General features: G+C 48.0%; 1 protein-coding gene across 1 annotated transcript in view; it reads right to left on the bottom strand.

Annotated features, from left to right (window-relative positions):
* LOC140128233 (A.superbus venom factor 1-like) overlaps positions 1-17,207 on the bottom strand; it is a 114,757-nt gene extending 97,550 nt beyond the window's left edge. The window contains exons 1-2 of the mRNA XM_072149788.1: positions 17,070-17,207; positions 4,176-4,362 (exon numbers count right to left, since the gene is read on the bottom strand). Of these exons, the coding sequence (XP_072005889.1) occupies positions 4,176-4,362; positions 17,070-17,134 (252 nt within the window). The 5' untranslated portion in view covers positions 17,135-17,207. The remainder of the gene's footprint in view (positions 1-4,175; positions 4,363-17,069) is intronic.
* Between the last annotated feature and the right edge of the window lie 1,511 nt (positions 17,208-18,718).

Here is an 18,718-nt window from a genome sequence, read left to right as displayed (position 1 = left end):
ACGTGGCCTATTCAAGGGGCCTGAGCAAACGGCAGGTGTCACGCATGAGCTGCCAGTGGCTGACATCAAAGTTACATAGGGGAGTACTGGGATCCGCTTGCGCCATCAAAAAATCATTAATGGCTTTTCTCTGTTCATACAGGCGGTCTAACATATGAAGGCTGGAATTCCAAGGGGTGGAAACATCGCATATCAGACTATGTTGGGGTAGGCCGTTCTGAGGGTGTGTGTCAGTACCTGTCCAGCAAACCGCGCAACCACAACCAGGCTTGACGCTAGCTGTCAGACTAGGTAGGTGGTGGCGAACTCACCCTGCAACGTCCCTGCGGGCTAAGGCCCTGCCTAAAGCAGATAAACCGCCTTGATAAGGGTGAACCCACTATCAGGAACCTAACTGACAGTCCCGGAGTGACCCTACAACATGACAGGGGAAACTTACTTTGTCTGGCAGCTGCTGGATGGTGGAGCGGATAGGCAACGGAATACAGAAATAGACCAGTGTTCACACTGGTGCACAGAATACAAACACATGACTGATACAGGGACAAAACATCAGATATAGACAGTTCTTCAAGCAGATAATCACAGGTCAGATCCAGATACAGTTACAGCGGCGATATACACAGGTCAGGTCAAGATCAAGCAGATTATATACAGGTCAGGTACAGATACGGGCAGACAAAATGAGACTGGTAAATCTGAACTAGATACACTGGTAAGACAAGACTAGGGGACACTGGGGAACTGTCCATCAGGCGGGTAACCCTTGCTGGGCAGGACAGAAATGCAAGGAGCAGTGTGTGGCTCAGTTAATCCAAACACAAGCAGTAAGCCACAGTTCACACACAAATAAACACCTCTATTCCGCCAACTACGGATAGTGCTACATAGCCATGGACATTACAGTGTGCTTGGCTTTGTAAGAATTGCTAAAGTGCATGCACAGTGTTCTGGCTATTTTTAGAATGTCTTGCAGATAGCTGAAAGACTTCCAAAACTTGTTGACTATCAGATTGAACATGTGCGGCATGCAGGGCGCATGGACCATCCCTCCTCGGTGCAGCGCGGACACCATGTTCCTTCCATTGTCTGTCACCATGGTTCCGATTTTTAGTTGTCGCGGAGAAAGCCACACATTGATTTCTTGTTGCATGACATGGAACAGTTCCTCCCCTGTGTGACTTTGTTAGCCATGGCAAACCAGGTGTTGAACTGCGTGACACTGCTGTGCCCTGCACATGTGGTATGATGGAGCAGCACTTGTGGAGGCTGAGGTGGTAGTGAAGAAGGAGGAGGAGAAGGCGGACACTGGCGCAGGAGCAGCAGTTTGACAATGTGGAGGACAAAGCGCCATCTCTTGTGGAAGTTGTTGGTGTGGCTGGGAGGGAAGCACATTCTCCCAGTGGGCTGTAAAGGACATGTACTGGCCCTGACCATAGTTACAGCTCCATGCGTCCGTGTTGCCGTGCACCTTGGCAGAAACTGATAAGCTCAAGGACTGGCTCTGTTGTACATAATGGTGAAGGGCTGGCACAGCCTTTTTGGAAAAAAAATTGCGGCTTTGAACTCTCCACCTCGGTTCGGCATGAGCCATTAGTTCTCTGAAGGATGCAGAGTCCACGACTTGGAAAGGGAGAGACTGCAGTACTAACAACTTCGACAAGAGCACGGTCAGCTTCTCCACCTTAGGATGGCTGGACGCATAGAGTTGTCTCTTTGTAATCTCCTCGCTCAATGACTGCTGGCGCCATGCGTAGCGAGGAGCAGGAGCATCTGGACCTGGAGATGATGTCAAAGACAAACAGCTGCCTTTGGCAGAGGTGCTGGAGCCTTGACTTGCTGAAACAGCAAGTTTGGCACTAGTTGCTGCTGCTGTTGCTTCGCCTGCAGGATGGACCACATCTGACACCCGTTTCTCCGAGGCCATTGGATGGTTACGCTGCATGTATTGGTGCAGGGCCATGGTGCCAAGGTTAGCTCCCTGGCCACGCTTCACTTTCTGCCCGCAGATACGACATATACCGATGCTCGGCTCCTCTGGTGTCTTTACAAAAAATTTCCACACCGCCAAGGTGGTAATTTTACCGCCAACACTCTGTACTGAGCAACTACTACCGCCGCTGCCTCGCTGAGCCCCTGTGCCACTACTTACTTGGACCTGCAAGTCGAGATTTGTACCCCGCAAACGTTTGGCTCCAGTTCTCACACTGCTGCCACCCTGCTGACTCACAGCCACAGTAGCAACTTGCTGCCTCAGCTGCATCATTGTCAATTTGCATTTCCTGGTCACTGCTACTCTCCTCACCGGTGTCATTATGCACAGCCTGCCTACTGCAGGCAGCAGCGGAAGTCTGCCCCACCTCTTTACTGCCGAGCAGCTGCTGACTGTCCTCAAACACTTCGTCCTCGCTGAATAGTGGCGCTTAGCCCAGACCACCTTGTAGCTCTCTGGCTGCGGGAAAGGAATAGGACAGATGCCTCTGACCTGCTTCTGGGCCATGCCAACTAATTGTTGTATCTGAGGAATCCACAGACTCTTGGTTGGGGTTGTCAGATGTTATATTTGAGGAACTGGATGACCTAGTCAACCATTCAACAACCTTTGGGTTGTTGATCAACACACGTCAGATGACAACGTCAGTTCTGGCCTCGTCCCCTTACTATGCTGCCACCTTTCTGTCTGACCTAATGGTTTAAAAACTACGTGGATTTCACACATAAATCTGGCTGTAAACTACAGCCCAAAAAGGTATGGCAATGTGCGTTATACAGATACCCCACAACTGACTAGTCGCAGCTCCTCATAGCTGCGGGCCCTTGTCCGAGTAGCTCCGGCCTTGGAGCTGTGTCCGCGCGCCAAAGATGAAATGGTAGGAGGAGAAAAGAGGCTACTGAGGCATGGAGTAGTCGCGACTTGTAGCCTCATGTCCGGCTACTCCACGCGCCAGTAGCAGCTTAACAAAATTTACATATCAGCGGATTAAAGTTTTCTAAAAGATAGCCGGCATGTGAGGATTAGCTCTAAAAAGGGCTATCCTCACGTCCCATTCATCCACCTACCACCCGTTCTACCGGACTGTCTGTAACTTACCTAAATACAACTTTATAAAATTATGTAAATTAATCTGAGGCGTTCCAGATGACGTTACTGGAACTCCTCTTGACTCCACAGCGATATAACATATTCCCACCCCTCGCTCTCCTATTATACCTCAAAGCCACAGGCAGCCGGCATTCTCACCGACTGTCTCACTGATTGTTCCTAGGTGGAAGCTCAGAAATTGAAACCTACAAAGTGGACACATTGGGACTCATTTACTAAGGGTCCGCGGAGCGCATTTTTGTCGGGTTTCCCAACGATTTCCGCTATGCAACGAATTACCACAGGATTTTGGCGCACGCGATCAGATTTTGGTGCATCGGTGCTGGCTTGCACGCAACAGAAATGGGGGGGGCGGCCCGTCGGACAACCCGACGGATTCGCAAGACACGCACTTACAAGCACTCTGCCCATTGGGGCATATTTACTTACCCAGTCCTGTCACGATCCCACGGTGCGGTGACTGACAAGGATTCGGGTCTGTCGAAATTCTACTAAGATCGTGACAGATTCCTGCATCTGTCACTTGTCCGCTGGAGTTAACCAGCTTCTTCCCGGTGCTTGTAAGTGCGTGTCTTGCAACACATTTCTAAATGTTAAATTACGCGTGTTGTCCGAATCCGTCGGGTTGTCCGATGGCCCGTCCACAAATTTCTGTCACATGCAAGCCGACGCTGATGCGCAAAAATCCGATCGCGTGTGCCAAAATCCTGGGGCAATTTGGCGTAAAACGGAAACCGTCGGGAAACCAGACAAAAATGCGTTCAGTGGACAATTGGTAAATGAGCCCCATTAAGAGCAATAAGAGAGTGATGGAAGTTTCCTAGAATCAGATTAATAAATTGGGTCTGGGTATTATTCATTGAAGATAAATTATATTTGGAAGTGCATGGTAGAAGTAGAAGCACTTGTAGAGTGATCATCTCATAGAATAATAAATGTTTCCCTTAATGGTAGAGATAATCATGACTAGTGAGCACCAAAAGGAATCACATGTTATCACTGTACAAGTGCAAGTAGAGGTAAGTGATGTGCAATGATTATGATACTTTTATTCAGGACCCTGGGATCTTACCGTAATCTTAACATTTCCCAAGAACTTGTTTTTGTGATTCACAGAGACTTTGCTGTTGGCTAAAATGAATTTACTCCGGGGATAGTCCTCGATTGTGATGTCCGCTTCAAACTCCGCTCCCTGTCCATCTACTATAATGGTCTCTTCACTGTCCACACGCAGCATATTGGGTGTTATCAGGAGGCATCTGGGGGAAGAAAAATATGTCCACAGAGAAGAAGTTTAGGTTTTCCTAGAAATAGCAGCGCTCTGGTATTGAAAGTATCCCAAAACTTCCCCTTGAACACGAAGAAAAGTTTTTAAACATATATAACTTATCACGAGCAGTGGCGTAACTACCGCCGTAGCAGCCGTAGCGGTTGCTACGGAGCCCGTGAGGTTCAGGGGCCCGGGGATGCACGCTCCCTGCAGTGCTTTGCCACGGCCTGGGGTAAGTGGTCCGGGGATGCAGTGCCGGGTGCCTGCCGGATCGTGCCCCCGGGCCCCTCCCTCTCTGTGCATCTACACATGTCTCCTGAGCCCATCCACCTCTTTCCGGGATCCCTGCCTGCTCATCTCCTTGACCAGCCCCCCAGCCACCTCTCCAACCCGCCCCCCTCATCTCCATGACCTGCCTGCTCATCACCCTGCAGGGCGGCACAGTTGAGACTCTGCCCCCCCTTCCCCCGCTCGGCCTCCCCTCCCCTGCTCGCGCCCCCCCCCCTGCTCGTGTGTATATGTGCATATACTGTGTATATGTGTATATATGTATATACTGTGTATATATTGTATATATACTGTGTATATGTGTATATACTGTGTATATGTGTATATACTGTGTATATGTACTGTGTATATGTGTGTATATATGTATATACTGTGTATATGTGTATATATTGTATATATACTGTGTATACATATATACTGTTTTGAGCAAAAGAGATAGAGCGTGCTCTATCTATGGCCGTAAGAACGGCCATGCGGCTCTATTCTCTATGGAGAGGGGAGGGGTGAGCTGTGCTCACCTCTCCTCCTCTCCAGCGCGCCCGACGAGTGCCTGCCATATATATATATTTTAAGGGGAAGGGGGGCCACATGCAGAAATCTGCTATGGGGCCCAGCCACTCCTAGTTACGCCCCTGATCACGAGCCAACATTTCTAAAGAAAACTTCAAAGCATCAATGTGTGAAAGATAGATTTTTTTAAAAATCCATAAAAACAGTAGTTGGATCGGCACTCACCATAACAGGTCCAATGTTCTTCTTTATTTTGTAAACTTACATGAACAAGTAAGTATATTACGATGGGACGTGAGGATTTACAGGACATCACAAAATCAGCAACGGCCATTTCATGTTACAACGCTTTGCACATACAAGCTGGATGTCACGGCCGCACCCGCGATCCTCGGTATGGAACGAGGTTACACCTGTGCCCTTCCATGTGGCGCGGCAACCCCGGCCCGGACTCACCTCTCCAACGCTTTTGCTTCCCGACCAGGCCTCATCCACGCTCCTAAAGGGCCAGCGTCCTACGGATTGGTGCTGGCTAATCCGGCTCGCCCTTATAATCCGGCACCTCCCTTCACTCTCCGCCGGATCTTCTTCTAGTATCTCATATGGTTTCCATACCAGGCTTCCCTAAGCCGTTCCTGAGGAGGAGAAAGCAATCCTGCGTAACTACGCTTCCTTTGTGTTTCCAGCCTTTCCATATGCTCCTGGTGTCTCTTGTGTCTCTAGCGTTCCCATATGCTCCTGGTGTCTCTTGTGTCTCTAGCGTTCCCATATGCTCCTGGTGTCACCTGTGTCTCCATATGCTCCTGGTGTCTCCTGTGTCTCCAGCGTTCCCATATGCTCCTGGTGTCTCATGTGTCTCCATATGCTCCTGCCAGCTCCGTGTCCCTGCTGAGAGGTTCCAGGGTTCATTCCAGCGTTGTACCCCCACTGGGCACGGACTGTCCTCTGCACTCCACCTTGGACTGTTTCCTGAATCCCACCTTGACTGCCACCGCAGGACTAGTCGCACCTGAGGATCGACCTGGTGACACCCAGTCCATCCTACTTTACGGTGGGCTCTGGCGAAGACCAGGTGCTACTCAGACTCTGGTCCCAGGTTGCGACTAGTATCAACTCCTGTGGTGATCCAGAGGATCCACAGACTCTTCGAAAAGAGACTATTCCCTACACTTGTCCCCACAAGCATGACACCGGAAGAAGTGTCATAACTAGAGATGAGCGAGCACTAAAATGCTCGGGTGCTCGTTATTCGAGACAAACTTTTCCAGATGCTCGAGTGCTCGTCTCGAATAACGAGCCCCATTGAAGTCAATGGGAGACCCGAGCATTTTTCAAAGGGACCATGGTTCGGGAATAAAATGTGTTATTTAATTGAAAAAGAATGTCTTCTGATAAGTTAGCAGATGTATGCAAACATCTGCAATCTATTCTTCACTGTTCCGTGCGTATATTATCTCCCGACAAGTTAACAGATGTGAAGAACAGTGAAGAATAGAATAAAACAGTGAACACAGGATGATTTAAGTGAAAAACGCAGTGAAAAACACAGTGAAGAATAGATTACAGATGTTCTGCACATCTGCTTACTTGTCGGGGTGATACGCTGTCCCGGGATCCGCTCCTCTTCTTCCACTGAAGTCTTCCCCGTGCTGCCCGATGTCTGTCTCCCCCGTGCTGCCCGATGTCTGTGTCCCCCGTGCTGCCCGATGTCTGTGTCCCCCGTGCTGCCCGATGTCTGTGTCCCCCGTGCTGCCCGATGTCTGTGTCCCCCGTGCTGCCCGATATCTGTGTCCCCCGTGCTGCCCGATGTCTGTGTCCCCCGTGCTGCCCGATGTCTATGTCCCCCGTGCTGCCCGATGTCTGTCTCCCCCGTGCTGCCCGATGTCTGTGTCCCCCGTGCTGCCCGATGTCTGTGTCCCCCGTGCTGCCCGATGTCTGTCTCCCCCGTGCTGCCCGATGTCTGTGTCCCCCGTGCTGCCCGATGTCTGTGTCCCCCGTGCTGCCCGATGTCTGTGTCCCCCGTGCTGCCCGATGTCTGTCTCCCCCGTGCTGCCCGATGTCTGTCTCCCCCGTGCTGCCCGATGTCTGTCTCCCCCGTGCTGCCCGATGTCTGTCTCCCTGCTGCTTGATGTCTCCCTGCTGCTTGATGTCTCCCTGCTGCTTGATGTCTCCCTGCTGCTTGATGTCTCCCTGCTGCCGTTCAGCGCGCATATCTTCCGACAAGTAAGCAGATGTGCCGAACATCTGTAATCTATTCTTCACTGTGTTCTTCACTGTCTTTTTCACTTAAATGATCTTGTGTTCACTGTTTTTATTCTATTCTTCATTGTTCTTCACTGTGTTTTTTTAATTAAATGCTCGATCTCGAGCAGGGGAAATACTCGTCCGAGCAACGAGCCGTTTCGAGTACCTTAATACTCAAACGAGCATCAAGCTCGGACGAGTATACTCGCTCATCTCTAGTCATAACATGAAACGGCCGCTGCTGATTTTGTTATGTCCTGTGAGTCTTCCCTTTCCACTATGATGTACTAACTTGTTCATGTAAGATTACAAAATAAAGAGCATTAAACCTGTTCCTCTCCAACAATTCTTTCTATGGATTTTTTTAGCTTGAACCTGCAACACTGTTTGTGGATCAGATCACAAATAGAGATGAGCGAACATACTCGTCCGAGCTTGATGCTCGTTCGAGCATTAGCGTACTCGAAACTGCTCGTTGCTCGGACGAATACTTCACCCGCTCGAGAAAATGGCATCTCCCGCTGTTTTGCTTTTTGGCGGCCAGAAACAGAGCCAATCACAAGCCAAGAGACTCTGCACTCCACCCAGCATGACGTGGTACCCTTACACATCGATAGCAGTGGTTGGCTGGCCAGATCAGGTGACCCTGGAATAGACTAGCCCCTGCCTGCGCTGCTCGGATCATTCTGTGTCTGGATGGCGCTAGGGAGAGAGCTGCTGCTGGTCAGGGAAAGCGTTAGGGTGTTCTATTAGAATACTGTTAGGCAGGAGTGATTCAACAAGAACCCAACAGCCCTTCTTAGGGCTACAATAACGTTATACTTTTTTTTTTTTTATTTGCTTGTGGCTGGGCTTGCTGGCACTAGAAGTGCAGCTAGTACCATACTGTGAGGAATTTGCTGGGAGACCTACGACCGTTGTGTTTAGCTCTTAGTGACACACATATCCACCTCAAACACCAAAGTGGGACAATTTATTAGGGGTTTGATTAGAATTAGGCAGAGTCTGCTGATTTTTTTTTTTTTACCTTTATTTCATTTTATAGCTCAAACTCATCTTGCAAAGCACAAAATCCAGTTGTCTGCTGTCAGTGTAGGTTAGAAACTAGCCATAGCAATAGGATAGCATCGTTTTGTTAAAAAAAATAAAAAACTAAAAAAAATAAACACAAAATTTTTTTTTTTTCAAGTTTACACTTTAATTTGGAAAATGTTTAACCCGAGGGCTAGGGGTAGAGGACGAGGGCGTGGACGTGGGCGTCCAACCACTGCAGGGGTCAGAGGCCGTGGTCCTGGGCGGGGTGAGACACCTCCTGCTGATGAGGGAGCAGGGGAACGCTGGGGACTCGTGGTAGAGCACTGTTGAGGCCAGAACAGTGCGAAGAGGTGATGTTGTGGATTGCGGACAATGCTTCTAGCCATTTGTCCACCAGTCAGTCTTCCACGCAGTCCACCCATGTCACCGAAATCAGCACTCCTCCAGCTCCTCCACCTCAGCCTCCTTCCCCCCAGTCTGCCCCCTCCCAGCAATATTTGGCATTTGAAGCGGCATACTCTGAGGAACTGTTTTCTGGACCCTTCCCACAGTCACAAACCACTTGTCCGGTTGCTGCTGAGCAATTTTCCGATGCCCAGGTTTTCCACCAGTCGCAGTCTGTGGGTGATGATGACATTATTGACGTAGTGGAAGAAGTGTGTAAAGAGGTGTCGGACGATGAGGAGACACGGTTGTCAGACAGTGGTGAAGTTGTTGTCAGGGCAGGAAGTCCGAGGGGGGAGCAGACTGAGGGATCGGAGGATGATGAGGTAACAGACCCAAGCTGGGTTGATAGGCCGGGTGAACACAGTGCTTCTGAGACGGAGGCGAGTCCTATAGCAGAACAGGTTGGAAGAGGCAGTGGTGGGGCCAGACGGAGAGGCAGGGCCAGAGCTGGTGCATCAGCGCCAAATATTGCCCGTAGTCAAGCTCCCGTGGCGAGGGCTAGATTTTCAGAAGTCTGGAGGTTCTTTAAAGAAACACCAGATGACCGACGGACTGTGGTGTGCAAACTTTGCCAAACCAGGATCAGCAGGGGTTCCACCACTACTAGCTTAACTACCACCAGTATGCGCAGGCATATGAATGCTAAACACCCCACTCAATGGCACCAAGCCCGTTCACCTCCGGCCGGGCACATCACTGCTCCTTCCCCTGTGTCATCTGCTAGTCAACCCCCTGCCCAGGACCACGGCCCAAACACCTCCCGTGCGAAAACCCCATCTTCGCCTCCACGATCCTCCACAGCATCCACCAGCGTTCAGCTCTCCATACCCCAGACGCTGGAGCGCAAAAAAAAGTGTAGCGCAACCCACCCAACCGCCCAAGCCCTCAACGTCCACATCTCCAAGTTGCTTAGCCTGGAGATGCTGCCCTATAGGCTGGTAGAGACCGAGGCCTTTCGAAACCTCAGGGCGGCGGCTGCCCCTCGGTATTCGGTCCCCAGCCGCCACTACTTTTCCCGATGTGCCGTCCCAGCCCTGCACAAGCACGTGTCAGAGAACATCATCCGTGCCCTGACCAACGCCGTTTCTGACAAGGTCCACCTGACCACGGACACGTGGACGAGTGCTGCCAGGCAGGGCCACTATATATCGCTGATGGCATATTGGGCTAACTTGGTGGAGGCTGGGACCGAGTCTGACCCTGGGGCTGCTCATATACTGCCAACGCCGAGGATTGCGGGGTCTACCTCTTTCCAGGTCTCAAAGGCTTACTATGCCTCCTCCTCCTCCCACCCCTCCTCCACCTCCTCCTCCGAATTACCATCCGTGGGCATGGCGCCATCAGTCGGTAGCTCTAGGCACAGCAGCAGTGCCGTCGCTAAGCGACAGCAGGCGGTGCTCAAACTGCTGAGCCTAGGCGATAAAAGGCACACCGCCCAAGAGCTATTACAGGGCATCACGGCGCAGACTGATCTGTGGCTGGCACCGCTGAACCTGAAGCCAGGCATGGTTGTGTGTGACAACGGCCGTAACCTGGTGGCGGCTCTGCAACTCGGCAGACTGACACATGTGCCTGATTTGCTCACAAAGGTGCGCCGCATCTGTGCGCATTTCAGGAAGTCCAGCACAGATGCTGCCACTCTCAGGGCAGCGCAGCGCCGCCTCCAACTGCCCGCTCACCGACTGTTGTGCGACGTGCCCACAAGGTGGAATTCAACATTAACCATGTTATCCAGAGTTTACCAGCAGCGCAGAGCGATTGTAGACTGCCAGATGTCAACTTCCACCAGAACTGGTAGTCAGGTCAGTCAGCTTCATCAAGTCTACAATGAGGAGTGGACGTGGATGTCTGATATCTGTCAGGTGCTGAGTAACTTTGAGGAGTCAACACAGATGGTGAGTGGCGATGCCGCCATCATCAGCCTCACCATCCCGCTGCTTGGCCTGTTGAAAAACTCTCTGGCCAGCATGAAGTCGGAAGCTTTGCGCTTGTCACAAGAGACGGGGGAAGAAGATTCCCTTGTTGATAGCCAAAGCACCCTTAGGTCTGTTTCTCAGCGCATATCGGAGGAGGTGGAGGAGGATGAGGAGGAAGAGGAGGAGAATGTTGGCGAGACAGAAGAGGAGACCATTGTTCAGTCCTTCACTGTTCAGCGTGTATGGGCAGAAGAAGAGGAGTTGGAGGAGTTGGAGGAGGAGGAAATGGGCAGTCAGGCCAGTGAGGGGAGTGAATTCTTGCGCGTTGGGACTCTGGCGCATATGGCAGATTTCATGCTAGGCTGCCTATCCCGTGACCCTCGCGTTCAAAGAATTTATTCCAGCACCGATTACTGGGTGTTCACTCTCCTGGACCCACGGTACAAGCAAAATCTTTCCACTCTCATCCCTGGAGAGGAAAGGAGTGTGAGAATGCATGAATACCAGCAGGCCCTGGTGCACAAGCTGAAACAGTATTTCCCTTCTGACAGCACTAGCGGCAGAGGGCGTACTTCTGCTGGACAAGTAGCGAGGGAGAGTAGGCGAGCAGGCAGCTTGTCCAGCACTGGCAAGGGTACGCTTTACAAGGCTTTTGCCAGCTTTATGTCACCCCAGCAAGACACTGTCACCTGTCCCCAGTCTCGGCAGTGTAGAGCTGATCTTTACAGAAAGATGGTGAGGGAGTACGTAGCTGACCATACCATCGTCCTAAATGATCACACAGCTCCCTACAACTACTGGGTTTCAAAGCTGGACATGTGGCACGAACTGGCGCTGTACGCCTTGGAGGTTCTTGCCTGCCCTGCCGCTAGCATGTTGTCCGAGCGGGTTTACAGTGCAGCTGGTGGCATCATCACCGATAAGCGTACACGCCTGGCGACTGACAGCGCTGACAGGCTGACGCTTATCAAGATGAATAAAGCCTGGATTTCTCTGGATTTTCATTCTCCAACAGGTGAAAGAAGCTCAACCTGAATAATGTATGCACTCCTCCTCCTCATTGTCCTCCTTCTCCTCCTCTTTGTACATAGGAAAACTGGCTATTTTTGCCAGGGCCAACTGGCTCTAGCTATAGTACTCTATGTATTTTATTTTTCTGGAGGGCCACCTACCCGGTCCTCTGTTTTAAGCAATTTTTGGGAGTGCCACATACAGGCACTCAATCTTTTAAATTTTTCTGGAGGACCACCTACCTGCTCCTCTGGTTTGAAAACTTTTTTGGACTGCCACATACAAGCACTCAATTTATTTAATTTTTCTGGAGGACCACCTACCTGCTCCTCTGGTTTGAAAACTTTTTTGGACTGCCACATACAGGCACTATCCAAATTAAATTGTCTCCATAGCAGCCTCCACATGTCGTCTTTTTAGCTGGCTCCACACGTTGTCTCCATTGCTACCTTCACACGTCATCGCCATAGCTGCCTCCAAAAGTCGTCCATATAGCTGCCTCTATACATGGTCTCCTTATCAAACGAACTGTGTCAGGCAGAATTTTGGGTTGTTTTCATGGATTCCACATCAAACTTGTTAACTTTGTCGCCACCCTGCTGTGTAATCCACAAAATATACTGGCAAACTTTTATCATTTACCAATATTATTTCTGCGCTTCTTGCGCATCTGTTTACATTCCCCTCACCCGCCATATCCTAAACTTATCAGAACGGTACTACACTTCATCTTATACAAAAGGTTCTTAGAAGTGCTGTTTGGGGAGTAGCTTAGAGACAGGGGTTTGGATTGGCGAAAGCTCGCCTGGCAGAGGAGCGCCAGCTCCATCCCAAGATCCAACTAACATAGTTTTAACTGCAGCACCTTTAATCTACTACTAGTTCACTGCCTCCATACATCGTCCCCTTATCAAACGAGCTGTGTCGGGCAGAATTTTGGGTTGTTTTCATGGCTTCCACATCAAACTTGTTAACTTTGTCGCCACCCTGCTGTGTAATCCACAAAATATACTGGCAAACTTTTATCATTTACCAATATTATTTCAGCGCTTCTTGTGCATCTGTTTTCATTCCCCTCACCCGCCATATCCTAAACTTATAAGAACGGTACTACACTTGATCTTATACAAAAGGTTCTTAGAAGTGCTGTTTGGGGAGTAGCCTAGAGACAGGGGCTTGGATTGGCGAAAGCTCGCCTGGCAGCGGAGCGCCAGCTCCATCTCAAGATCCAACTAACATAGTTTTAACTGCAGCACCTTTAATCTACTACTAGTTCACTGCCTCCATACATCGTCCCCTTATCAAACGAGCTGTGTCAGGCAGAATTTTCAGGTGTTTCACCAGATACATAGTGGAACGCGGCCCATCTGTCGCCGCCATGCTGGAGACCTGAAGTTGCAATCATAGCAGCGCAATATGGATGCCCCATACTGTCGCTCTTAATCATGGAACCATTTCCGAAAAAACAATTAAAAATAGAACCACTATGCTATTCCATTATTCCTAGGTGAAATATTCAAACAACCCGGCCTGCTTTGAAAATTATAATTTTTTCAAAGTAAACGCTTCTGGCCCCCAGGCCCATTTTGGGTGGGGAGGAGCCGAGAGACAGGGTCTTGGACAGGCGAAAGCTCGCCTGGCAGTGGACCGCCAGCTCCATCCCAAGATTAGGCAGCCTCAGAGGCATCCATGCATGCTGCCCCTGCTGTTTCCTGTCCATTTTGCCTCCACGATCCTCCACAGCGTCCACCAATGTCTCATTTCAACTCTCTATACCCCAGACGCTGGAGCACGAGAGGATATGCAGCACATCATCCCCTTATCAAACGAGCTGTGTCAGGCAGAATTTTCAGGTGTTTCACCAGATACATAGTGGAACTCGGCCCATCAGTCGCCGCCATGCTGGAGACCTGAAGTTGCAATCATAGCAGCGCAATATGAATGCCCCATACTGTCGCTCTTAATCATGGAAGTTGTCTCCATGGCTGCCTCCACATGTCGTCCCCTTATCAAAAGAGCTGTGTCAGGCTCATTTTTCGGGTGTTTCACCAGATACGTTTTGGAACTTGGTCACTATGTCGACACCATGCTGTGTTATCGACTAAATATACCGTCAACCTTTTGTTCACATAGGAAATCATTTCACCTCCTTTGGTGAAACCTGAGTCCATTTAGGGTATGTCGCCATGAGACTCTCTAGCCTGCCACTGCTGCCGCTGCCTCTGCATGCCGTCCCCTATAGTGTCAGGGTCAATTATTGCATGTTTTAGATGCTATCTAGCCTTATTCGGTCACTCTGTCATTGCCATGCTGTTGCCCATACTTTTGGCATAATGGTGCGATTAAGCAGCCTCAGAGGCATCCATGCATGCTGCCCCTGCTGTTTCCTGTCCATTTCCGTGGTGTTTCCATCCTTTTCTGAGGTTCCCAGGTGTTTGGCCAAGCTTCCCTGTGCAGAGCCTTGGTCCCCTTGAAAAATGCTCGAGTCTCCCATTGACTTCAATGGGGCTCGTTATTCGAGACGAGCACTCGAGCATCGGGAAAAGTTTGTCTCGAATAACGAGTACCCGAGCATTTTAGTGCTCGCTCATCTCTAATCACAAACTATTATGCTATATTAACCCCTTAGCGCTCGGCGCCGTAGCTGTACTGCGCTGAGTCCCGCGAATAGCGCTCAGCGCAGTACAGCTACTGCGAGAGACGATGCCGGATCAGCGCTGCATAGCAGCCGAACCGGCATCGTTAGCCGCGGGATTTCAACGGTAATCTACCGTTGACATCCCCGGCTAACACCTGCGTTCAGAGTGGGCTCCGATCGCGGGTGTTTAACCCGTTAAATGCCGCGGTCAACGCGACCGCGGCATTTAACATGCCTTCTGTGGGTCTTTACCCCACGATCGGCCCCCCCGCACCGTTTTCGGGGGGGGGGGGGCCATCGCTGTTTTGGCACCTCTGGGGTCCGATCTGGACCCCAGAGAAGCCTGGAGGTATTACCTTTAAGATGGCATCTGTGACGTCATCTTAAAGGCAAAGTGTCAGCCTATGCATCTGCATAGGCTGGCACTGCTAATACCCTGCAATACATCAGTATTGCAGAGTATTATCAAGAACAAGCAATCAGATGATTGCTTGTTCATATCCCATGGTGGATCATGTAAAAAAATGTCAAAAAAAATGTTTTTCAATAAAAAATTACTTTATAAATCACTAAAAATGCCCATAAGCCCCAAAACATATAAAGAGACATATAACGCTCAAAAAAGTCTAAATCATAACACAAACCCCACATATATAGTATCACCGCGTCCGTAACAATCCATAGAATAAAACTAAATAACTATTGAACCCATATGATGAACGCCGTAAAAAAAAAAAAAGTAAATAATCCAGTACAGAATTGATGCTTTTCTACTCATGACCTCAAAAAAAGTTCCAAAATTTTCAACAATAGGTGATACCAACCCCAAAATGGTAACACTGGAAAAAGCATCTCGTCCCGCAAAAAAAATGCCGTCACATGGCCCCAATAACGGAAAAGCAAAAATTTTATAGCCTTCAAAAGGGGGCAACGAGAAAACTAAAATCCTGGCAGCTGCAGGGTGCTCCTTCCCTTCTGCGCCTCACTGTGCCCCCATAACACAAGTAACGGCCACGTGTGGGGGGTCGTTGCACTCAGGAGAAATTGTAGAATAAATTTTATGGTGAGTTTTCTCTTTTTATCTTTTGGAAATGTGTAAATTTTAGGGCTAAATGAACGTATAACCGACAAAATTTGACCATTCTAAATTTCACCGCCATTTTGATTCAATTACTATGAAGATCTCAAGGGGTTAACAATCTTTGTAAATGCTGTTTCTGATAGTTTGAGGGGTGCAGATTTGAAAATGGGTTGGTTATATAGGAGGGTTTTTGTTGCTAAATATGTAAAATTTGATTTCAAACAGTATTATCCCCAAAATAGTCAATTCTGAAAATACGGAAAATCGCTATTCGATTTGTAGGCCTCGTGACATCAAAATAAATTATCCAAACATTTCAAAAATTATGAAAATGTAAAGTACACAAATCGGAAATGTTATTCTGCAAGTTATTTAGGTGGTAAATCGATCTGCCTGAAAACGCGGTGATTTTGAATTTCGAAAAAGGCAAATTTTTCTAAAAATTCATCATTTTTTTCTTTTTTTTGTAAATAAACGCAAAACGTATCAGCCAAAATTTACCACTAAAATGAAGTACAACATGTGGGGAAAAAACAGTCTCAGAATCACTTTGATAAGTAAAAGTGTTCAAAAGTTATAACCATATAAAGAGACGCAGGTCAGAATCTAAAAAATGGGACTGAGCCTTAAGCTGTAAAATGGCTGCGTCCTTAAGGGGTTAAACTCCTCTGTTGCCTGTGCATATCAGGGACATAAAATAGTTTATGGCTGTATACATGCTGGCAGTGGCCACTCAGCCTTATTGCTTGCTTGAGATAAAAAAATAGATCATGATGCTAAAAAAAAAAGAAAAAAAGCTGCAGACACAATCCAAAAGAGTAAGAGGAGCAGGTGCAATCCTTAAGTAACTCACCCAAGAGGTCAGGAAATATTTGTAGAACCTTAAAGGGGTCTTCCAATTTCAACAAATAAATCTCATGGTTTGTATAATGCCAAGTTAGAACATTTTCCAATATACCTTCTGTATCAATTCCTTAGGGTTTTCTAGATCCCTGCTTGCTGTCATTATATATGAAGCTTCTATGTTTACTTTCAGTGGACAGAAATCTGACCATGGTCACACAGGTGCACGGCTCGTTATAACACACAGCTCTGATTACTATCTGTGATACTAATGAGCCTTGCACCTGTGTGACCATGGTCAGATTTCTGTCCACTGGAGGAAAATATAAAAGCTTTCCATAGCAGGACAGAAAGCAGAGATCTAGAAAACCATGAAGAATTGATACAGAAATTATACTGGAAAATTGTATAACTTTTCATTATACAATAACATTAATTTGCCGAAATGGGAAGACCCCTTAAAACTTTTTTGTTTTGTTTTTTTGTTTGTAATGAAAAAAAAATGATAGAAAAATTCTAAAGTACAAAAACATGGCTATGTTCCTTACACATTATGTGCTCTGAGTCCCAGCTAGATGTGAGGCGTAACTTGGCTTTACAGAGTAATAAGCAATCACTTTATGTATGTGGCTCTGTAAATCCTTCATATGAAGTAACTGATCACAGAGTCCGGCTCTACTCACGGTTGATCTGCGTAGGATCCAATGAGTCCATATAGAAGAATAAGGCACAAGGCTCCAAACTTCATGATGCTGCCTGGAGGATGTGCTGCCTTGTAGACCTCAGAGGGGGGTATTTATTGAGTCGTATTTAGAATTAATTACCTCTTTAATCAGTAACAGGAGAGAATTAGAGGCTGATGTTTGGCAACAATTGGCTGATGGTCAGGGACACAGATATTTATTTCAAAATCAAATCTGACTCCAAAATACACAGCTCCCGCATCAGAAGTCATTGCATATAACAGAGGGAGTAAAAAGGCAAATATATAGACTATAAAAATTACAGCAAACCAGAAAAGTCAGTGTGCAATATACCGATATATCACAGCCAATGCAGAAACCAATAGCTATAGGAACCCCCCTAGAGCTGTAACATTACAGGGGTCCACCAGCAAAATCCATTATGATAAACCAAGGACATTACTCATAGATCAATGTAGATCCAGGTACAGAGACTGTGGTATCTTCTAATCCATGGCCTCCGCCCTTCTAAAATCTACTTTTAAAATTATGTTAATGAGCTTGAGGGTCTATCTGAGCCTTTCTGTGATCTGGTTCACAGACTGTTACACTGTCTCACCCTCCCCTCTGCTCCCTCAGCAGTTGTGCAGGAAGTACTCTTGAGCCAGTAAACTGATGAGTGCTTCTGCTTTTGCTATGCGCCTTGGTGCATGCAGACCCAGATACTTCATGGCTACACCACCTATGCCAATTGTCTTCACTGCCTTACATGGAAGCTACATGGGGGCTATTTTTTGCATATGAAAAAAATTCAGCCCATGGAATTTTCCAAATTCCAGCTGAGAATATTTCAACTAAGTATTCACATATTTAGCTGATAACTAGTTTTGAGTGGACCCGAAGCCCGGACCTGACCCTGAACTTCATTCTGGCTCAACTTCCCCCCTTTACTGCCCGTGATCAGTGCTGGCACCGATAACTTTTTAAATGTCACGTCCAAATTTGCCAGCAGCTTTTAGTTCACAGCGTGTGCATGTATCAGCACTAACCCGCCTGCTGCACAGGGCATAGCCACTTTGGGGAGGATAGTTGTTCCCCAATGATGCCATCAAGAGTAGCAACCCTCCCGAAAATGGCACCGCATCTTAGTGCTGGTGACTTTGCCAGTGACATTTGAACAGTTAACACCCGCAAACCATGCAATGCACCGTACACAGATGTTACTGGCTGGTGTCAGGGCTTGGTGTAGGTTTGTAAAAATCAGGTTAAGCCAATTTTAACAGGTTTTTGAAATTTGGTTAAAGCCAATTTTAACAGGTTCACTAAAGTACCAATCCAATTCACTCTGGAAAATAAATCAAATAGATGGAAAAATCATTGAACACACCATTAGATGGAAAATCATGACGCCAGCTTAAATCTATCAGTGATTAGAAAACAATCCTTCCTCTTAGTGGGCTGGTACATGTGGTGGCTTATTTGTCGTACCTACCAAGGTGCTACAAAAGAAACATCTAAAATCAGTTACCTGTTGCTCCCCACAAGACTTCATACAGAGGAGTGAAAAGAATTATCAGAAGAACCAAGGACTTCATGTGGAGAGCGCCGGAAAGACCTGGAATCAACAGGGACAATACAAAGTAATTGTC

Source organism: Engystomops pustulosus, chromosome 4, assembly GCF_040894005.1.
Source record: "Engystomops pustulosus chromosome 4, aEngPut4.maternal, whole genome shotgun sequence".
Lineage (NCBI taxonomy): Eukaryota > Metazoa > Chordata > Amphibia > Anura > Leptodactylidae > Engystomops > Engystomops pustulosus.
Note: the sequence above shows the minus strand (reverse complement) of the source record. Positions and strands in the feature narration are given on the sequence as shown.